Raw genomic sequence first — 22919 nt, forward strand, 5'->3', positions numbered from 1 at the left:
TTGAGTTTGATGATGATGACGAGGAATGTGGTAGGATTGAGAGAGGGCAAAGGGGGGAGATTTGCCTATTTTTACATGGGGTGTGCGTATCTTTCGCTCTCTTTCACTTCCACACACTCTCACTCTACACGTGTGTGATTGTGTGTGTGCACGTAACTGTATTTCAAAGTGCAGGCGTATCTATAGAAGAGAGTCACTGTCTCTCCTCATCAACACACACACACACACAAATATGTGCATACAAATGTACAAATATATCTTCGATTTCAATTTATTTATCACCAACTAAAGGAAACGTTACTTAAGGTTCTCTCCCCCCGCTCTTTCACATTTTTTTTCTCTCTACAACCATTTGCTTTTCATCTTTGTTTTGATTCCAATTTTAATTCCAATTACCGATTTCTCAAAGTTATTATTGAAAAAAAAAAATAAAAAACGAAAAAAAAAAAATAAAATAAAAAACACTGAAATAAAAATGTTTAATTCTGCACACACACACACACACATACATCCAATTCGATTAGCGAGGGCCAAAGTAATGAGCACACACACACACACCACTTTTTTTTATTCGTTTTATATGTACGCGCTCTCACGAATGATGTCATCAACGCAGGCGGCGGCGGCGGCGGTGGGACGATAGAAGAAACGATAGAGCCCAGAAACGAATCTGGCAATTTTTAATCGATGATGATGTTTTCTTTTTTTATATAGCTTACATTATACATATATTTATTGGTATATATAATTAATATATATACCGTAGACCAAATTCAAGTTACTGAACTGATCTGTCCCACATTTTCATTTCGATTTCTGAGATACTTTTACGCTCTTGTCATCATCATCTTCACACACATTCATTGCACACACACACACACCTTGGGCGTTGGTCTTACTATTTCACCGACCGATTTGAACTCGATTTTTACTCCGTTTGCGTCACTTACCTACTCGAGAATTTCGCAGTTCTGTTTTGCCCTAATTGATTCATAAAAAAAACAATATACAAATAAATACACACACAGAATTTACAATAATTTCAAACACGTTAAAGTTAATACAAATTTGATTTTTTTCTTTTTTTCGGTCTGGCGGACAAACTTCATTCGCGAGTAAAATGGAAAATGTATGTATTCAAAACATCGGAGAGCAAATCGTCGAATGAACGGTGAAGAATAGTGTTGGCAAACGACGAACATTAGAAAACAACAGTGTTGGTTAATTGCATGGGATTATCGAATTTGTTTATAAATGCCTACTGCATATGTGGATGCTTGGTAAAAATAATGAATTAGTGGACTGCCTTTAAAACAAAATTCGGTTGTATAAGTTTATTGCAAAAATTGGGACTTTCGTGCGAGAAACATTTTTAATTAATCGATAATTCCAAATCAACCCTGCCGTACTGAGCAAACTGAATTTATCGATATCAGTGCACAAAACATTCATCGAATGTAAATATACAGCAGTCGTGTGGATTTGGATGGATTTATCAGGAACTTAATATTTAAGAAACCGCAATTTCTAGTTAGCGGCAAAGTATTTGAATTTATCTGTGTGAGAGGCTCGGGCCGTCGGCCGCTTAGAGAGTGAACGAGAATAAAGAATAGTCAATTATATACATTAAAGGAGGAGGATGAGCATGAATACCATGAGCACCACCGCCACCGCTACAACCACCAATCCCACAACTGTTGCTAGAACGCCGGTAAAGCTGTACGATGTTACGGCGCGTGTATTTAATGCAATGCAAACGCTGGACATCACATCACTGGCAAGCTATCCGCAGTCCGAGATACGGCCGGTGTTGCCCTCGTTAGTGCGAATGAGTCTACTCTCACCGTTGGACAATACCACCTCCTCAATGGAATCTCGCAAGAAGATACTTGCCGTCCTCATTGGCATCGAGGTTGTCAATAGCATTGTGTCCTATCTACAGGTCAATTACCATGAGCTGGAGAACGAACTAAAGAAGGAACTGCAGTCACGTCAGAAGTCTGCATATTTTGAGGGCCAACAACCTTCCGAGTACGGTCTCCAGTCGGGCATAGCATTGGGCTTTGAGCGTTCCGATGTTGCCAGAAAGGTGCGTGTTGTGCTCTCCGAAATATTCAATCTCCAGCAACAGGTGACGGAACAGAAGCCACCAACTCACTTGGAAATCCTGGACGATGGAATATATCTAGAGGAAGTTGTGGATATATTGTGCATTGCTCTGGCTGAGCTGCCATCGCTTTTGAATATTCTGGAGCTGACTGATGCCTTAGTTCATGTGCCCAATGGTCATAGGATTATTTGTGCCTTGGTGGCAAACTTTCCAGATTGCTATCGCGATGTCGTCTCACATATTATAGCCAATTGTGATGAGGAGGGTAGCGATGGCAAGCATCGGCTAACTCTACTGATGGCCCTAAGCGAGATGAATCCCTCCCAAGCCTTAGCTAATCGTTCCATGTGCGTTGACATGATGAAGGTACCATCGTTTATGCTTAAACTGACGCTCAAACATCCCGAGGATTTGGTAAGCTAAACGTGGCAACGACTTTTTGCAATTCTCAAATTAATTTTGGTTTTTATTTCACTTTTTGTTAGATTGCATTTCTCACTGGCCTTCTGCTGGGCAATGACCAGAACCTGCGCTCCTGGTTTGCTGTATACATACGCTCAAGTCAGAAACGTAAGGGTGATGCCTTAAATTTGGTTCGTGTCGAACTGCTGCAAAAGATAATACAGATAACTAGCAAAGCGTCCGAGTTGAAGGACTTTAATCTCCAAGGAGCAGTGCTGTTGCGTCTATACTGCGCTTTACGGGGCATTGGTGGCCTTAAATTCAATGACGACGAGATCAATGCTTTGTCCCAGTTAGTAACCAGCTGTCCTAAGCCAACGCCCTCTGGCGTGAGATTTGTTACTCTGGCCCTATGCATGCTAGTTGCCTGCCCTTCGCTAGTGTCCACCGTGCCGTTGGAGAACAAGGCTGTCGAATGGTTACAATGGCTTATACGTGAGGATGCCTTTTTCTGTAAACGTTCAGGGACAAGTACCTCGCTGGGTGAAATGCTCTTGCTGTTGGCCATCCATTTTCATAGCAATCAAATAACAGCAATCAGTGAGATGGTCTGCTCTACTTTGGCCATGAAGATACCCATACGGCCGAATAGCACAAACAGAATTAAGCAATTATTTACCCAGGATCTTTTCACAGAGCAGGTGGTGGCCCTGCATGCTGTGCGAGTGCCTGTAACGCCAAATCTTAATGGCACCATACCTGGTTACCTGCCTGTACACTGTATCCATCAACTACTGAAATCGCGAACCTTTCTTAAGCACAAGGTGCCCATTAAATCATGGATCTTCAAGCAGATTTGCAGCTCAGTGCGGCCTGTGCATCCCGTCATGCCAGCTCTGGTGGAGGTGTTTGTCAACACTTTGATTATACCGAATCCCACGGGCAAAGTTAACATCGATCACATGCATAGACCCTTTACTGAGATAGAGATTTTGCATGTATTCCGCACCTCACAGTTGACTTTCTTTGCCGAAGATCTGCCGCCCATGACGGAAAGCGAAGAGTTAGCACAAATCGAGGTCAGCTGTCCACTGACAGCTCAGCTTTTAATGATATATTACTTGATGCTCTATGAGGACACACGACTGATGAACTTGAGTGCTCTAGGCGGACGCAAACAAAAGGAGTATTCCAATAATTTTATGGGCGGATTGCCTCTGAAATATCTATTACAGAAAGCCCATCAGTACCACAATGATTATTTGTCCCTGTTTCATCCTCTCCTGCGACTGATTATCTCGAACTATCCGCATTTGAGTATGGTAGATGATTGGCTGGAGGAGCATTATCTGGTCAATGGCTGTGGCGGCCCCAGTAGTCAGCTGGAAATGACGAATGTGGATCTGAAGCCAGAATTTCTGTCGCGTGCCCTGGACACTGTCAAGACAAAGCCACATCTGGCCATACGTGTATTTAAGCAGCTATTACAACTACCACCTGAGGCCTTGGCCAAATATGCTCAACAGCTGGTGCAGCACTTGCCGTTGATCTTTGAGAGATCAGTGCCGCGGTATATTAAGGATCTATACAATGATCTATGGCTACGATTGAATTCCGTATTACCGACGACTTTGTGGATTATGTCCTTGAGGGCAATTACCAAGACAACGGACTCTATTAGTAGGCGAACGTTTGCCAACGAGAGTCTATTGGAGCCCATGGAAGTGCTGAGGTAAGTTCACCTTGAGGAACAGATAATGAATCTTGAAAAATGAATCTTACTCTCTCTCTCTCTCTCTCTTTTCTCTCTCACTGTCATACAGCTGCCCAACGCATGTATTTTGTTCGCCCTATCTACTAATGATACTGCTGCGCATTCTAAAGGGTAGCCTGGCGGCATCCAAAACCTGTTTAAATGTTCATATGCAACAAAAGCAGGTGCTGGACAAGAATGGCCTCGTTCAGACCGATGCCGATCGTGAAGAATTAAAGACTACTCTAATTGCATCACAGGAGAGTGCGGCTGTTCATATACTGCTAGAGGTTTTGGAATATATGTCGAATGCAGCTGATGATCGTGTGTCGCAATTGGAAATGCGTGAAATTCAAGGCATTATCGGTACATATGTGCATCAGGCGTTCATTTCAGAACCATCATTGGCAAAACTGGTGCATTTCCAGACGTATCCAAAGTCTGTGATACCCATGATTGTAGCCAGTGTGCCATCGATGCATATTTGCATTGATTTCGTTCACGAATTCCTCAATGTGACCGAAATGGATAAGCAGATTTTCACCATAGAGCTAACCTCGCATCTGGTGCTCAATTACTCTATACCAAAGAGTCTGGGAGTGTCCAAGTTCTGTCTGAATGTCATTCAGACGACATTGTCGCTGCTTACCTCATCTGCCAAGTGTAAATTTCTACGTAACGTATTGCCAGCAATGGTACGATTCGCAGAGACATTTCCCATACTGGCCGACGATTGCGTCAATATTCTAATGACCACTGGTCGGAGTCTGCATTCGCAGTCATCGCTGGGCGTGACCACCATGCAAATGCCTCTAACGGAAAGCGCTAAATTATGTTCGTATCGAGATGCCCAGCTACATATCGTTATGATAGAGGATGCTTTTAAAGCTCTCGTATCGGCTGTAATGCAAAAATCCGAATTGTATTGATAGAGATCCTCCGACTATATAGATATATAATTCACCTTGTACCTCCTCCAACCACCTCAAACCACCTTCATCTCTGTTCCACAACCAACCCCCCTTTTGAATCCCTGACGTGAACTCGTAATTGTATTATGTGTAAAATAAATGATTAATGAATTTTGTACAACAGTCATAAGGGTATTACTCTGAATTCGTATCGACTTTATATTAAAATTAGTAACTAAAAAGAAAGCCTTGAATAATAACAACCGGGCAGTGGTTCAAAAATTGGCTACTGGTAGAGTTGCCAACCGATTGAGAGATATTCTTGGCCACGGCATGGTCTATCGATTACGATAGCTGACCATTTCGATACCCATACATTAGGGAGTCGGAGTACGCTATATGCATTTTTTGTTGTTACCACAAAGCTCAGCTCTCGGATGTGGAAAATAAAATTAGTGTTGGTGTAATTGTTTATAAACACTTTGGAGCTGAAGCTATTGCAAGTGCAATAATTGTGAGTAGGCCAAATAACGGTGTAAATGTTTTTTTTTTATTTATGTGAAAATTTAACTTTGTGTTTAACGACGATGCTCTGTCTCTCTACTTCTGCTGGTGCTGCTGCTGGCTGATTCGTAATTGTCTTCTTGTATACGTCTCTCTGGTGCTCTCTCGCTTGCTCCACCAACTAACCAGCCATCCTAAGTGTGTGTGCGCGACAGAGAAAGATGCGGCAACAGTGTTTTTTGTTTTATGTTTTTTTGTTTTTGTGTAATGAATTTGCTGGACTGGAAGACAAACCAAACTAAAGGGAAATGAAAATAAATGAAATAACTTAGACTTGTTATTACTCGCATACACACCCCCTAAAAGCTGCCGCCCACCATTTCTCCTTTTACTCCACCTATGTATGTTGTATATTATCCTATCCTAGTTGTATATCAGCTAGCTGTAGCTGCACTTTCCAAGACAAAAAGCAACAACAACAACAAACAAGCCCGGGAATGTAGCCACAAATACACACATACACTCACGCATCACAAGCATACGCATACATATATATTCACATATATGTATGAATGTTTGTATGTATGTACATGAGTATATGCATACATACATATGAACATTGGACAGGAAATCTGTTCTGGAGGCTGACGCCTGCAGTTCTCCAATTTCGATTTCGATTCTGCGTAATGCACTTGCAACACACTCACACACACACACACACACACACACACATACACAGGCACGTGGAGGAGGGTTTTCGTTTTTTGCTGCCGGAAAACTCAATTAAAGTTTTCGAGTAGATGGGGAGTTCAGTACAGGAGAAGTGGGTAGATATGCAAAAGCCTAGTCTGCTTTTATTGGAGTGTCCGTCTGTCCATAGTACACACCCACAATTATTTTTATTTACCCCATACCCCATCCATCACTACTACCTCTCCATACATAGTCTATTTCCATTCAGAAGTTCCATAGTTGTCCAGTTTTAGAGAGCGAGATAAAGAGACGAGTGTGTGAACGACCGAGAGCGAGAGAGAGAGCATGGTTTGAGCAGGATAAGAGCAACAACAAATTGCAGTGACAGTGAAAACAACAACAACAAACATCCACCCACATATCCAGCAGCAAGCAGCAGCAGCAGCAGCTCTCTCTTTAAGAGCGCTTTTCTCACTCTCTCGCGCTCGCTCGCTCTCGGTGGTGTGTGCTGTTGTTTGTTGCGCTCGCTCGCTCTCCCTTTCTGTTTGTCTTGCGCCGTTCGTTTGTCGTTGCTGTCGTCGTTGTTGTCCGTTTGCAGTCAGGAGGCAGGCAGGCAGCGCCGCAGCAGCAGCAGCCGAAGAAGAAGAAGAAGCACCGGAGTTACAAAAAGGATTTGTTGCAGACACATTTTGTTAGAAAATGTTGTAAAAGAAAATATAGCTAGAACGAAAATCAAAAAAAAGAAAAAGAAATAACAGTTGCAAAACATAAAAGGTAGTTAAACTTTTTAATGAAACATTTAACAAATCTGATGAAATTCATCGAAACCGAAATCGAAGAAAAAATCCTTGGCAAAAATTTTTCTTTGCGCCGGCACAAAAAAAAGTAGCGAGGAAAAAAAAAAAACCGTTTGTCACCACAGGCAGCAGCCCAGCGCACGCTCTCTGGGAGATGGAGATGATATTGCGGGGGCTCATCCGTCGTGGATGTATCCCGTAACTGCGTAGTTGAAAGTGCCTTGTAAAATAAAGAGGCGAGGGAATAATTCAACACGAAAAAAAAAACAGAAACAGAAATTGATGACAAGCTAAAGTGATGCACGAAAAAATGATCAGACAGATGAATCAATATATATATTATATATATAAATAGATAAACCAGTCTTACAATTAGATGACAAACAATAACCAACTCTCTTTCTCTGTCTTATTTGGTCGCTCTCTCACTCTCGCCGCATAAACTTTACCTAAGCAGTGTCACTAGTTCCAACACATGGATGCAAAAAAAGAAAGTAAACAGTTAAAAAATAAAAATATAAAATAAAAACCGTCAAGGAACAGGAGTCCAAACTCATACGAGTTATTACAACCAACGTTCCTAAGTGATAAATATATGATATACCTGAGATACCTGTCTATATTTGTATAATCACAGAAGTTTCAAAGTCACCTTATAAGAGAGTCACCTTATTAGAGATATAAAACAGGTTCTCTAAAGATATCTTAGCAGGTCCATGAGATGACATATAAAGTTATATAAAAACTATATAAACTTTTCTATTCAATTCCCAGAGAAAGGATTTCATTCCAAACATATGGCTAAATTATAGAGATTAAGTTACAAAGAGTTTTCAAAGATATATAGAAGAAGGATTTCTATATCGCAATAGCTTTAAGAAAAGAAAAGATACACTATATGTATTATTGAAATTTTATTTAATCATTTTGTATTTGTTTCTTCATCTCTTCTTCAGGTGCGTCAAGATGCGTCAGTTTAACATCTCGGTCATTGGACTATCCGGGACCGAAAAGGACCGCGGTCAGGTCGGCGTGGGCAAGTCATGCCTGTGCAACAGATTCATGCGCCCCATGGCCGATGATTATTTCATCGATCACATATCAGTGCTCAGCCAGAGTGATTTCAGCGGTCGCATAGTGAACAATGATCATTTTCTGTATTGGGGCGAGGTGCGCAAAACCACCGAGGAGGGTGTCGAATATAATTTCAATATCATAGAGCAGACCGAATTCATGGACGATTCCACATTCCAAGCCTTTAAAGTGGGCAAAATGGATCCATATCTAAAGCGTTGCACATCCACCAAAGTCTTCTCCGCCGAGAAACTCATGTATATATGCAAGAATCAGTTGGGAATCGAAAAGGAATATGAACAGAAAGTAATGCCAGATGGACGACTTAGCATCGATGGCTTTGTGGTTGTCTTCGATGTGAGTCCAGTGCCAAATCGAAGTGTCGAGAAGCAAGTGGAGTTTGTCCAAAATGTCATAGCCACTATAATAAAGAATAAGAAGCCATTGGTTCTGGTTACAACCAAAAATGACGACGCCTACGAGCTGTATGTACGCGAGGCGGAGAAAATTAGCCAACGGAAGGACTATAAGAGCACAGTGCAGCTAATCGAGACATCTGCTCACGAGAGCATCAACATTGATCTGGCCTTCCTTATGCTGGCCCAGATGATTGACAAGGTTAAGAATCGTGTCAAAATCATTTCATATCAGGAGTCAGCCAAGTCACGAAAGGAGTTGCTCGACACTCGATCTGAGGCTGTGACGCGTCTGATTCGTAATCAAATCACCGACTATCATATACTATGGTCGCAGGGCTCCAAAATGCTTTCCCAATACCGTGAATGGAATGAGTTTTTGAATATTTTCGGTAATGAGGCGGGTCAGAAGCTATTTCGTCGGCACATGAAAAAGCTACGAGACGATCATCTTAACAAGAAATTACATCAGTATTTGGATAAATTTGCCTTGGCCCTAGAGTATATGTTGCCGGACATTAGTGCATTGAATATCAGCGATGACGATGCCTGGGAATGTGCTCGAAATTATTTGCAAAATCATATTGAATTCGAGCAATACTTTTTCGAGTGCCCGCAAGCCTCATGGACCGAACTGATCGATATGGATGAGGCGGAGGATGAGACACGCATTCCCTTCGATGTACTGGAAACTTCCGAATCGGAGACAGTATTTCGTAATTACTTGAATTCCGTTCAACAGGACAAAAAGAAGATTGGGTAAGAAAATGTTAAAATAAATATAAATTTCTCCTATCATTATACATTTCCCAATTTCCTAGTTGGAAGCAACAATTCAAGATGCTATTGGAGGAATCCGGTTTTGTTACACCTGGCAAACAGTTATCCGAGGTTCGTGTACTCTTCATGGGACGCGAGTGTTTTGAGGCATTGTCTGAGCATGATTGCCAGCAGATCTATGATATTCATCAGGATGAGATTATTGAGAAGAGTAAACAGAATTTTGTGGAATTGCTGCTGGAACATGCCCAATACTTTCTGCAGTTCAAGAATGTCGATATTATCACCCAGGAAGATGTGCGACAAATTACAGATGTCATACAAGAGGATTCACGTTACAAAATGCTCGATCGTCTCGATCAGGAGCGACGTGTCATATTATTGCAGCATCTGCGCTTCATCCATTGTCCCATACGTGAGCATTGTCCGTTTTTCAATAACTGTGTGGACAGTTTAATTGAGGAAGTGCTCTCTGATAAATCGGCTAGCAATCATAAGTCGCAGGGAGGTGGTTGGAAGACCACTGGGAATGGTAGCGATCGAACGCTCAATTTACTTATTGTAGGATCAGAGCATTTGGCAAGTGATCTGCTTAACGATATACGAATATGTACGGGGAGCAAGGGTGAATATATATATGAGAATCAGACGTATTATCTCAACTATCGCATAGCCAATGGTGATATGGAAGCCTTTAAGGCCATCGATGTCTCTTCGAGCGGTAAGTTGCAAGTTTGTTGAATTTCAATCAAATTGCTAATTTCCTTTTATTAATTATGTGTAATAGGTTTGATTTGTGTGTACTCGAATCAGCAATCGTTTGAAACCCTCAAAGATAATCTTGAACGTACATTACTCTGTAATCTGGAGCTAGAGGATAAATTTGAAAATTTACCAATTGTTTTGGTTTATCAGCCGCAAGATCTCAAAGAGAACGAAGTGGAATATCTGCGAAGCGAAGGCATGCGTCTATCAGAGATGTTGCATTGTGATTTCATTGATCATACACAGAATCATCAGAAATATGTCTATGATATACTCAATATTGTAATACTCTCACTCAAGCTAACCGAAATGAAAAGCTATGAGCCATATCCATCCAATCATACCGATTTGCGTATTTTATGCTGCATCTTTTGTGGCGATCAATATGATATTGAGAACATTGTCCAGCCCCTGGTGGCCGAATCGATGATGGTTAAGGCCAATGAGCATTCAATTATAATTGATGTATTCATTGGTGATGCGAAACGAAGGGTAGAGTTTATATTATCATCATATCATGGCACCAATCAGTATCGAGATGAGCTAATACATGGCTACATCTATTTCTATTCGGCTAAACGTCGATCCTCATTGGCCAATCTCAGGTTAGTTCAACATTTAATTAATGTTTCGTAAATTGTAAATTAATTTATATCTTTTTTTTTTTTTGTTTGTTCGATTTTAGCATTCTTGCTGCCCAGAATGCCAACATTCCATTACAGATCATTGCGGTCACAGAGAGCGGAGGTGTCAATGCCTTCTTCAATAGCGATATTTGCCAATTTCTTATCACCGAAGGCAATGCTCTGGCTGATCGTTTCAAGGGCAGTTTTATGACCTTCTCGGCCGATCAGTATGTTAAATGTAAGTAGTGAAAGAAGTTATACTCGTGCATACTCGTTACAATATACATATGTGTATATTTAAATTCCAGTTGCCTTCTATAATCCATTCCTGAAAACCGCATGGGATAACAAATATGAGGTGGAGAATCTACATGTCGAAGAGTCAATTACTTTAGATTCAGGAGAAGGTACGCTTGAGAATTCAGTTAATCAAATGCCACGCCCACCGCCACGCCATGAGAGCTATATGCTATCGAATACATTGGGTACCGATGGTTCGGGCAGCGAAAACTACGAAATGCTTCCTACACGATCTCTCAACTCATTAAATGGTATGAGTCTAACAATATCTCCATATATATATATTTATATATATATCATATCTTTTTGATTTCTGTTCAATTTATAGAAGAGAGAGATATATCCTTAGATGAAATCTATGATGACAACAACGAAAAACCCAAACACCTGCATCAAAGTGAGTTTCTTAGTAGCCATTTAGAAAAAAAATGAATAAAACATAACATTCAATTCAATTCAAACAACAAACCCTCAAAAACTATTTAACAAATAACAATTCTGAATTAAATAACTCCAAAAACAAAAATATACCCAAATATACTTATATACATATATATATATATTACAATTAACAATATATATTTCTAATCATACTGTGCGCTCATCTCATCAAGTCATCATTAGATTCAAACCCAAACTCATCTCATCCCTTTCAACTCATATTCATATCCATATCCATATATATAAACATATATATATATATATACTCTATAATGATTATTATTATTAACGATTAACCATAACAATAATTTTTTTTATCGATTTATCTCTGTGTGTGTATTTGTTGTTGTCATTTTGGCTATTGCAAACCAATTGTTATTATCAAACAAAACAAAACAAAAAAAAAAATCAAAAATCAAAATCGAAAAAAAAGGATTCCAGATATTCCCTCCTCCAACAACTCCTCCAGAGCCAGCCCCTCCAGATCATCAGCTCATTACATGCACATATAAGAGTCAATTCGTTTCGGCTTCAGAATCAAGTTTGGAAGAAATAACATGTAATCTAACTATTTTGAATATATTTTCTATAATTCCCGTTATCCGTTATAACAAACACATATTCTCTTTTTTAGACCATTTTGTTTCTTTTACACATTATACACGCATACATATACACTCACACACACACACACACACACACACACAATTCGTCCTCATTATCTATTCGCCTTATAAAACCATTGTCCCGATTTAATTATCGAAAAGACATTTTGCCCATTGATTGAGAAATAATCCTGCAGATATCCATAGAACCAAGTGATTTCAATTTAAATTAAACGGTTTTTACTATAACTTTTATAAAATGTCTTTTAGTTTAATTTATGAAAAGTTCAAGTCGCAAACTAGTTGTTACTTATAATCTAGTCAAGATGTTTGTAACAAAGTAAACGTTTTCGATTTCCCATAATATGTCTATATATATATATTCTTGGACAGCGTATAGCCATGTCGATCTGTTCCAATCACCCTTACGTTTTAAATTTGAAAGCTAAAACTTGGTTTTCAAGCCTTTAATTGCCTACTTGAGATCAAGTTCGACAACTTGTCGGATCGGAGCACATATAGAAAACATCCCCAGATTGATTGAATCTTTTTCAAGTAAGCTTTAGGAAGGAAATTCTAATAATATATGTAGAAACATCTGATAAAATATGAAAAAATAGTTCAAAAACGAAATTTACAGAAGGAATTACAGATTTTCAAGATGGTTTCGAATGCCAAAGGATAAAAACATTCATCATAAGCGATTTTAGCCTTTTCTCGTTTTATATTATATTTTTGAAAATGAAAATTTAGGAAATCATCTGCAAAACCTGTAAATTTCAAAAACATTGAAATTTATTTTATATATCGGATTAAAATAGTAAATAGTAAAAATAGTTAAAGATCAAAAGTCTAAGAGAGCACAAAAATATTTACATTTAAATAGTTATTTAGGCTTTTGAGTTTTAGTAAGTTAAAAAATATTTTGACTAAAGCTACTAGCTTAGTAACTAAGTTACTAAAAATTATACAAAATTTATCGTTTACTTTTCTATAAGAAACCAAAAAAATGTTGTAAAAGTTATTGAGATTTCTGATATATAAATTTGCTGTTTGAAAAGTTGAACGATCGAAAATCAAATGATGCTGTAAAGTCCTTACATATATAGGGAACCTTTGATATCTATCGATTATTTCCGAGTATCATATTTGTCCGATCTTAACCGTTAAAGAAAAGAAATTGGTTCTTATCTGCTAGACTATTTTTCTCGCAGCATTTTCCTAACAACCTCGCCACACCCCCCCGCCAGTCCGCCCCATATGGTCATTCAAATTGTTTTTAATCATTTCTCCTGACCTACAACCACCATCACCACCACCACCACGCCCACTGTCCACCGCCCACCACAACCGCTATTAGTCTCTTACATGTTGAATGTTGTTGTGTGTCCTCTGTTTCTCTCTCACTCTCTGTCTGTCTCTGTTTCTCTTTTGGAGCCTCATTTTTGTAAATTTGTGTTGTTTATTTTTCTCATTTTGATTTTGATTTATTGATTTTGTGTGTGTTTTTTTATTCATGCTGCCAAAAATAAAAAAAAAAAAAAAACAATAACAAAACCAACATTCCATGTACATAATACATACAAACATATTACATCTATATATAGAAGATTTAGTATTTATAAACTATATATACATATATATACTATATACATAACATATAGAATATTATGTACATAGTGTATCCTTTTTAAATCTGTCGCATCGATTGGAACCACATCTCGAGATTGTAAAAAAAAAAAAGCTCTTTCGTTTTTTGTCGCTGTTTTTTGTCTGTCTCCCCTTTCTCATTCTCTCTGTTTTTTCTCTCCACGCTCACTTTCTCACTCTCACTCACTCACTCTCTCTCTCTCTCTCTCTGTCTGTCTCTGTTTCTCTCTGTGTTTGAGTTTCTTCTTGCTTAGTTTGTTGCTCATTTAAAACTTGAAAACGTTGTTTCTTTTTTCGGTTTTGACGAATTGTTGTTGTTGCGAATATCTTCTGACGGATTGTTTATTGTATTTCATTTCTGTGTGTTTGTTTGTTCTTTCTTTACTTTTTTCCTCATGCATTTCATAAGCAGCGGATGTCAGCGGGTCCAAGGATTCATTGGCCACCCATGATGCAGGTTAAAAACCACTCTTTCCCTCTCTCTTTATCTCTCTCTTGCGCGCACACTTTCTCTCTCTCTCTCTCTCTCTCTGTCTCTTGATCTCCTCCTGACTCTCTCTCACTTATTTTCCGCCTAGCTAACTTTAATTCTAACTATATAATACCTTTTATATACTTATATAATCCCAGTAGCTTCATTAATCCCAGCACGATCCGTAGCCTATCCCTATATATATAAAAATGTAACAAAATAACACAAATCCAATCCAAAGTTAATACCGCCCCCTTCCCTTTCCTTCAATATATGTTTATTTTGGAAGAAAAGATTAGTTCCAGTTAGGAACCAGTTTTATTTTAAGTTTTTGTATTCTATATTCTCCATTCCATGTAAATACTATACTAGTACATATTAGTTTGTAGTCACTGTAGTTGTCGTAATGGCAAGTGAAAGGCAAGGATTGTAAAAATAATACGGATTTGGATCTTACAGAATGGCTGGAGGACAAGAGTGATGCCCGCCGGAATATGAATAAGAATTCGATATGGAACAATTTTAGTGGATCGGCAACCAATACACATGCCTACACCACTGGACGGCGGCACATCGACTCAAATTTAAATCGGATACGTCCCAAGGGACCCAGTCAAACGTTGAAGGTGGGTGAGGCGCCCAGTCGAAATTGTCCAGCCATGAGCTCTTCAACTTTCACACTGCCCACACAGCAACCCGGCAAGCTGAATATGAAGAATTTCCAATTGGTTAGCGATGCGGTGGCCAAAATGAATTTCACTGGCAGCGGCAGTGGTAGCATGGCTGAATCCTATCTGGGTGGTTGTGATGTTGGTGGTGTTACTGCTGGTGTCGGTGTCGGTGGTGGTCCCATTCCCATTGATAAAGATGCCAAACGCTATGATCATGCCCAGCTAGATGGTGAAGATGAGGATTCCGAGGAATTGGCCGAGTATGAGCAAATTTATGAAAATGAAGGTAAAAAACAAAATAGTCAAATACATTAGACTAAGATAGTTAAAATAATAAATTGATTGAGTTTAGAGATCTAGAGAGAAATGGAGAGAAAAGGTAGAAGAAGAGAGAAAGAAAGAGAGAGAGAGAGAGAGATCGAAAGTAATATATGTATACCATTATTTGTTTCTTTATATATTTTCTTATCCAATTGCAGACTGCACGGAATCAGATAGTTGCGCTAGCTCTACAGAGCGTCGGGTACGCCAACAGAATGCCTATTACAAGGCAAACAAAAAGGCGGCCACCACCAAGAAGAACAAGAAAAAGAAAGTGGCCATTCCCGTACAGACACCGCGTGTTCCGCCATTTGGATCGTATGTTAGTCCACCAGAAATTCCATTGCACTATCAACGTATGGCCGGTGCCGGCGGTGTTGGTGTTAATGTTATAGGTGGACCCATAGGAGCAGGTGAGAAAAGTATGTGTCGTGTTGTCCATTATCCCTCTCCAAACTCCAAACTCCGAATTGTGCTTTCATTCATTGTCTGTAGAGTTAGTTTTTCTAAAAAAAAACATTGTATTGGAATTTTGTTAATTTTTTCCCATTGTGATATGTTTAATCTATAGAAAAATCTGAGGCTGGCGTTTCTGAGTTTATGAAAAGCGATAAATCACCCGAGGTATGTGAGATTATAATTATCCTTCTACTCCTCCAGCCAATATTTATATATATATATATATATTTCTTAGTATTCTATGGTGCCCGAGTTGGCAAATGCTGGGATTTTTGGAGCTGAAAATCTACCCGAATTCAATATGAATGCCAAATGTTTGAAAGACTTTGAGAAGCTTGAAAAACGGCGGATTAAAGAGGAGACAGCTCGTCTGCGTAAATTGCAGGAAAAGGAAAAGGAGCAAGAGAAGAAACTGAAGCGTAAACTGAAGCAACAAAATGCCAAGGGCATAACCGAGACAACAGAGGCACAATTTGGCAAACTGATGATATGCTCCGAAAAGGATGATAATATACCAATATTCCTAATCAAATGCGTTGAATTCATTGAGAAGGAAGGACTCGATTCAGAGGGTATCTATCGTGTGCCCGGTAGTCGAGCGCATGTCGATATGCTATTTCAGAGATTCGAAGAAGGTGAGTTCATGCCACGCCACAAGTCAACAATATATACCATCTACATATATATATATATACATATATATACGATAGATCCTAATACTGTAATTGATGTGCTGGATATACCGGTGAATGCTGTGGCTACAGCACTTAAGGATTTCTTTTCGAAACGATTGCCACCATTGTTTAGCAAGGATATTATCAAAGAGCTGGAGGAAATTGCTGGTAATGCGAATTAATTTAAGTTTTCCCATTCCAATTAGATTCTAATGGAACTTTCTTGCAGGATCACGTGGCGTTGGTTCTTCTAAGCTTAATGTTGAGGTTAAAACCGATCGCAGTTGCCGTTTGATAGCTTTAAAATCATTGCTCCAAAAATTACCACCCATTAATTTTGCCATACTCAAGTATATATTCCAACATTTTGTGCAGTAAGTAGAAAGAATCGCAAAAACATTTCAAGAATCAAATGTTAATCAACCATTTTTTGCAGTGTATCGGACAACTCAAAACTGAATAGCATGGATAGCAAAAATTTGGCCATTTGCTGGTGGCCGACATTGATACCAATCGATTTCACCGATATGGGACATTTCGAGCAACTGCGTCCCTATCTGGAAGATATTGTTCAAACAATGATTGATCAGTTTCCCTATCTATTTTGCGGCAAGGATGCTTTTGTTATGGTTTAAAAATAATTCAAAATTAGATTTAAAAACAAAAACGAGATAGTTAGATTCAATACAAGAATAATAGAGATTGAGAGAGCAAAAGTGCAGAGCAACATGCAAAAAAAAGAAAGGAAAAATCTGAGTGAGAGTAAGCGAGAGAGAGAGAGACAGAGATATCAATTTAGAAGCAGCTCAAGAAATTATATAGAAGCCGAAACCCAACGATGATGACAACTAATGATCCCAAGCAAGAAGAAAGGATCATTGCAGTATGAAGAGAAGATCATGCATATGCATATATATATATAGATAACTCTATGTCTATGTGTGTGTATATATACTATATAGTGAGATCTGATCGATGCAAGTATATGTGTATGTATACATATAGATATGTATGTATGTGCGGTAAATGTGTGTGTGTAAAGTATTTCTACAAAGAAAACAAGAGCAAAAAACGAAAAACAACAACAAAAAAAGAAAACTTAGTTAAGTAGGGTATATTTATTTTTTTATATGTATATGTATGTATGTATGTATATCGCGATATATCTTCTATATATATATATATATATATATATATATATATATATACACCTATATTTTGTATTAATGGCTTTGTTGTGTTTCCGTGATATATGTAAACGCAGTGTATTATTATGGTATGTGTGTGACTGTGTGTGTGTGTGTGTGTGTCTGCCCTTGATATCAGGTTATAAGGATACTCATTACCCTTCCTTCTTACCTAGATGCATTTCTCCCCCTCTCGTTCCAACTTTGATGACTTTTTAGATTTTTGGGCATTGTGTTTGTGTGTGTATGTATTGTGTGCGTGTGTGTGTGTGTGTCTGTGGAGTAGTTGTTGGCTAAAAAGAAGGACAACGCACAAATGTGAAACAAATACATTTAGTTTTTCTTTTCTATATATCTATATATACATACATACAATATAAATGTCGATTGAAAACTTTCAAAGTAAACTAAATGTGCAGCTTAAATTAGTGATGAGGGACACATAGAATAAATAAACTTAAATACAAGATATCTATCCGATAGATATATACTAAATATTCAATAGAATATCAATAATTGGTCAAATTGTGCTTGTGCCGCAGAGGAGAGAAGTGAAGAGAAGGGGCTATACTCCGATCATAGTATAATTATATACATATGTATGTGTGCTCGATCAAAAAGTGTGAATGCTTTCTATCAGCTCTACTTTTATACATATATTAGTTGAATGTGTAACATAAAACTCCTACTATAGGGAAAAATTTATCCAGAAATGAGTCTTGTTCGTGTACTACTTATCAAAAATTTACTGCTTATAGGAACCAACTCACACACACATGGACAAAATGAAAAAAAAACAAAAGAAAAGAAAACAAAATGCTTTTATACAAATTCAAAACCCATTTCCTATTTGTTTAATTGCCGTATAACTTCATTGTATGTGTTTGTATTCGTATGTATGCGTGTGTCTGTGCGACTGTCCTCTGTCTGAGTGAGTGAGTGTGTAATCTAAGAATATATGGATATAAATATATATGTGTAATCGCACATAAACCCGGCACCTGTATCCTGTAAAACCCTCGTTGCCCGTTCTCCCTAATTGTCTAATGATATATATATACATATATATATACATACATAACTATGATATGAATTTTGCGTTCTAATATTTGGCTAAGTGTATGCGTGTATGTATGTGTTTTGTGTGTGCTAATACTAATACCAATTTCTAAATATGCATATATGTATATATATATATACAATATATATATATATATACATATATTTTAATAAAAATACAAAAACGAAACAAAAAAATTATAGACAACTTAAGCCTAAGTGTTATTTCTTGTAATTGAACATTAATTTTATACTTATATATACATATACATATATACATGTGCGTATATATGTAAATATATATATATATATAGATATTTATATTTATATGTATATATATACATACATATATATGAGAACAAAAGCAAAAACAAAAAACAACTTAATTATGTAATTTGTGTATCTTGTGTCTGAACGGACCTCAAACTTAACAAAAACAAAACAAAAAAACAAATGAAAATTGCAAAACAAAAAAAAACAAAAAAAATGGAAAAACAAAAGGCAACAAAACTGAAGGATAGAGAAAGAAAGGAAAAGATAATGATGGAGATAAAGAGAGATGGCAAGAAGGATAAAAAGCAACAACAATTAACCATTATATAGTATAATTTGTATAGATGTGTGTCTATTGCATTATTTGTACACGTACAGACGTACATATATATACCGTCTATATATTAACGTATATATGTGTATGCATTTATTTATATACGCTAAAAAATATGTCTCAAAAATGAAAAACAAAAAAAAAACAAAAAAAAAGAAACAAAATTAAAACTGTAATTGACGTGATGTGTAATGATATTTTTAAAAGCAAATTTTATGCCACGCCCCCCACCCCAACCCCTTTCACAAAACGCCTACCCCTCAAAAAAACAACTATCCTGGTCCTATTCCTGGCCACCACCACCAAACCCCCGACAGCAAGACAGTTTGCCTTTTATTTTCGATGGCAAACTCCTTCCACTTGATCATCGAACAAGTTAGTAACTAATTTCATTCAGACGATTAGTGAAAGTGAAAAGAAAAAATTGTCTGGGCGTTGTCTGGGTGGGATGAGGAAAAGCTATACACAATTGACACAAAACGGGCAAAACTGATATGGAGTAATGATATGATGAAAATTGAGAAATTAAAGAAAAAAAAACAAGAAATAGAAATAAATAAATTTGTGGGCATTTTCCAAATATTTGTGAAGCATTCCGATGGTTGTTTTTGTTTTATCAAGGGCGGTTAACCAAGTCAAAACCAATTGATTTGCAAATGAATTTGAAATTTAATTAATTAGAATTAAATTAAACATTAAACATTAGAAAATTTGTTAAGTGATCTAATTAAATGGCCTTCCCATGCCATTTCAGCTGCCCAATAGATTGGCAGCAATCGCCTCCGTGTCCAATAAGTTCATTTTGTGCGTTAGCTTGGACTTTTTATGGACAGGTTCATCTTGGTCATCCTCATCGTCGTCGTCTTCACTTGCTGATTCGGATTCGGGAACTTTTTCATGTCGCTGATTGTTTGGCTCACTTGTTGTTGGCTTTTTGCTATAGATTTTATCGGGATCAGGTAGCCAGGATAAATCTACTGAATGATCACTATCACTATCACCATCATCTCCGTCCGCTACAGCTGTTTGTGCTTCGGCCTCATCATCCTCCTCCTCGGCCTGCTGCCGCTCAGCCTTCTTACGCAATTTTTCACGTTGGATTTTATGTCGCTTCTTGACCAATTCACGGAAACGCTGTTTATCGTATTCATCCTCCTCTGCCATTAGGTTTTTGGACAGCACCAAGCTAATGCCACCATCATCATCTTTGTGCTTGTCTTGATTTTTCTGGTTCTTGGCAACCAACGACTTCATTTGATTGCGAACATTAGCCACTGTTTCGCCCTCGTCATCGAATTTCAGTTTAGAGTTGACCTGAAGATTCTTTTTCAGAGCCTTCTTGGCCAGGGCAGCCTTGGTGACGAGCTTTTCACGTTTGGGCACCACAAGTAACTCGTCAGTTGCTTCATCCTCCTCTTTATTAGCATCATCATCGTCATCGTCGGCGTTCTCTTTCTTAATATCAATCTCAGCCAAGTCAATGGGACCGCCTTCGACTTCATGATCCCGCCGCTTGAGCTTGATAAAGTCATCACCATCATCATCATCGTCCTCAGAAGCTGCAAATGCCTGGGATTTGCTTAATTTCGGTAGAACCTTTTTCTCATCCAATTCTGGAACCTCGTCGTCTTGGGTATTCTTTGATTTCTGCAGTTGTTTCTGACGCCACAGGAATTTCTCGAGGAAGGGAACTCGAGGCGTTACCGCCAGACCCAACGACTGAGCATATGCATCTAGATCTAGGCTAAAGACATTGAACAATCGTTTATTGCGCATCAGGAACACAGACTTTAGATAGGCCAAATAGGCACGTTGCGCCGTTGCTCTTAGCTCTGGGAATTGTGCCAAAAATGCTTCGATTTTTACACGTGGCGAGAATAGTTTCTTGGGATCAATTTGTACACAATGTATATCGAGATTAAGTTGCTCCTTGAGTGCTCCAATCATGTATTCCTCCTCGCTGGGCGTCAACACCAAAAGGCATTCGCCACGTGATTTATTTCTAGCCGAGCGGCCAGCTCGATGTATGTACTGGGACACATCCTCGGGGCAATCTAGCTGTACGACCCAATTTACAGAAGGAAAATCCAAACCACGTGATGCCACATCAGTGGCAAACATGACCACATGACTTTTGCGCAGAAAATCCTCATAGATGGCAATTCGACGATCCTGATGTAGAGTACCATAGAGAGCCAGTAAACCGACACCAGGACGCAGTTTGCAGAAAATTTCATACAAATATTTGGCTTGTTTGCAGCTGGAGACAAAGACAATGATTTTCTGCTTCAAATGATTCTTAATGAACGACCACAACATGGTGAGTTTATCCTCCAGTTTCAGGACAACATAGCTCTGTTGCAGCAATTCGGGCACCTTTAAAACGGCTCGCGATTCGGTTACGGATATGGATGAAGATGAGGTGACAGTTGGAGTGCCCTCCCCATTGCCATAGCCAACATAGACGGGATCTTTGAGATTAAGCCTGGCCAGATCCTGCACCGTGTTCGTCTGTGTGGCCGAAAATAACAATGTTTGACGATCGGGTGGAAAATTCTCAATGATCGAGTTTAGAGTCTTTTGGAAACCCATATCTAGGCAACGATCGGCTTCATCCAGTACAAGCATTTCCATGCTGCTGGTATTAAAGAGGGGATTCTCATCCATATGCTGCAGCAGGCGTCCTGGAGTACATATCAATATATTACACTGATCCATCCGAGTACGCTCAAATTTCAAATTCTTGCCGCCAATTATCAAACCAGCGGAAAAATCATGATGCTTTCCCACCTTCTTTAGTGTCTCAAATATTTGATAGGCCAACTCACGGGTGGGTGATATAATAATTGCTCCAACGCCATCCGAACGTGACCATTTGTTTATAAACAAATGCTCCAACACCTGCAAAGAAAACGAGCAATTATGACATTACGAAATGTCTTCAAGGGGAATAGTAAATCCTTACTGGTATGAGAAAGGCCAAGGTTTTACCGCTGCCTGTGACAGCAGCTCCGAGCACATCTTTGCCCAGCAAAGCGGGACCAATACTCTCCCGCTGGACTGGCGTGGGATTTGTGTACTTGAATTCGGCTAAAGCTTTTTGCGTCTTTTGCGACAGCGGAAAATGTTTAAATATTTTAATTTCATCGGCATTTATCTCCTCGTATTTGGCTTGCAGTTGCTGAATCTCTAATTCAGTTGCTGCCAATTTGGATTTGGAATGCTCCTCATTTTTGGGATTGTTGGGACGTTTCTTGTGTTTGTTGAATTTGTCCTTGCCAGCCGGTCCCTTTACGCCGTTTGGCTTTCTAAGACCAGCACCAGGACCAGGACGCTTTGGTTTATGCCTCTGCATGTGTGTCACGTTTGATTTTCACTTTGTTTTCCTTTTTAAATTAAAAAAAAATTATTTTAAATCGGAGTTCTACACGTGCAGTATCGAGCCAGTGTTGGTAAATACGCTTTTCTTTTGGTTCGGCATATCGATTGACAATTTTACAGTGGCTCCACGTAGCAAACAAAAATCGATTATTTTAATGAGAACCGTTATAAATTTGAAAAAGATTTTAGAACTTTGGGCGGTTTGGCTTTTTAATAACTTTGTAGTATTTATTTTTAAAACAATACACATATTTATATTTG

At 38.5% G+C, this 22919-nt stretch overlaps 3 protein-coding genes across 10 annotated transcripts; 2 read left to right on the forward strand and 1 right to left on the reverse strand.

Annotated features, from left to right (window-relative positions):
- The first annotated feature begins 1445 nt into the window (after positions 1–1445).
- LOC6644486 (integrator complex subunit 2) lies at positions 1446–5359 on the forward strand. Its single transcript, XM_002067370.4, has 3 exons — positions 1446–2524; positions 2596–4244; positions 4336–5359. The coding sequence occupies exons 1-3, from the start codon at positions 1640–1642 to the stop codon at positions 5192–5194; spliced, it is 3393 nt and encodes a 1130-aa protein (XP_002067406.4). The 5' UTR covers positions 1446–1639; the 3' UTR covers positions 5195–5359.
- Positions 5360–5563: 204 nt separating this feature from the next.
- On the forward strand, positions 5564–17245 carry LOC6644504 (rho GTPase-activating protein 190). 8 transcript variants are annotated; one of them, XM_047011685.1, is made up of 16 exons: positions 5564–5690; positions 8127–9419; positions 9482–10161; positions 10228–10810; positions 10891–11069; positions 11140–11382; positions 11460–11528; positions 12006–12131; positions 14237–14284; positions 14759–15256; positions 15450–15713; positions 15863–15915; positions 15986–16385; positions 16461–16592; positions 16654–16798; positions 16861–17245. In XM_047011685.1, the coding sequence occupies exons 2-16, from the start codon at positions 8137–8139 to the stop codon at positions 17057–17059; spliced, it is 4902 nt and encodes a 1633-aa protein (XP_046867641.1). In that variant the 5' UTR covers positions 5564–5690; positions 8127–8136; the 3' UTR covers positions 17060–17245. The 8 variants fall into 8 exon arrangements, with proteins under 8 accessions (XP_046867641.1, XP_046867642.1, XP_046867640.1 ...); XM_047011686.1 differs by lacking the exon at positions 5564–5690 and adding an exon at positions 7130–7147; XM_047011684.1 differs by lacking the exon at positions 5564–5690 and having other exon boundaries at positions 15450–15704.
- Positions 17246–19926: 2681 nt separating this feature from the next.
- Positions 19927–22734, reverse strand: LOC6644503 (probable ATP-dependent RNA helicase DDX10). Its single transcript, XM_002067367.4, has 2 exons — positions 22243–22734; positions 19927–22178 (listed from the first exon to the last, which is right to left on the reverse strand). The coding sequence occupies exons 1-2, from the start codon at positions 22630–22632 to the stop codon at positions 20028–20030; spliced, it is 2541 nt and encodes an 846-aa protein (XP_002067403.1). The 5' UTR covers positions 22633–22734; the 3' UTR covers positions 19927–20027.
- Between the last annotated feature and the right edge of the window lie 185 nt (positions 22735–22919).

Source organism: Drosophila willistoni, assembly GCF_018902025.1.
Source record: "Drosophila willistoni isolate 14030-0811.24 chromosome XL unlocalized genomic scaffold, UCI_dwil_1.1 Seg142, whole genome shotgun sequence".
Lineage (NCBI taxonomy): Eukaryota > Metazoa > Arthropoda > Insecta > Diptera > Drosophilidae > Drosophila > Drosophila willistoni.

Coding starts and splice junctions, on each gene's coding strand:
- LOC6644504 (XM_047011685.1), top strand. CDS start 8,137: ATGCGTCAGTTTAACATCTCGGTCATTGGACTATCCGGGACCGAAAAG. Junction 11,070..11,139: donor GGCCGATCAGTATGTTAAAT/GTAAGTAGTGAA, acceptor TTTAAATTCCAG/TTGCCTTCTATAATCCATTC. Junction 15,714..15,862: donor CATAGGAGCAGGTGAGAAAA/GTATGTGTCGTG, acceptor TTTAATCTATAG/AAAAATCTGAGGCTGGCGTT.
- LOC6644486 (XM_002067370.4), top strand. CDS start 1,640: ATGAGCATGAATACCATGAGCACCACCGCCACCGCTACAACCACCAAT. Junction 2,525..2,595: donor TCAAACATCCCGAGGATTTG/GTAAGCTAAACG, acceptor ACTTTTTGTTAG/ATTGCATTTCTCACTGGCCT. Junction 4,245..4,335: donor GAGCCCATGGAAGTGCTGAG/GTAAGTTCACCT, acceptor ACTGTCATACAG/CTGCCCAACGCATGTATTTT.
- LOC6644503 (XM_002067367.4), bottom strand. CDS start 22,632: ATGCAGAGGCATAAACCAAAGCGTCCTGGTCCTGGTGCTGGTCTTAGA. Junction 22,179..22,242: donor CCTTGGCCTTTCTCATACCA/GTAAGGATTTAC, acceptor TTTTCTTTGCAG/GTGTTGGAGCATTTGTTTAT.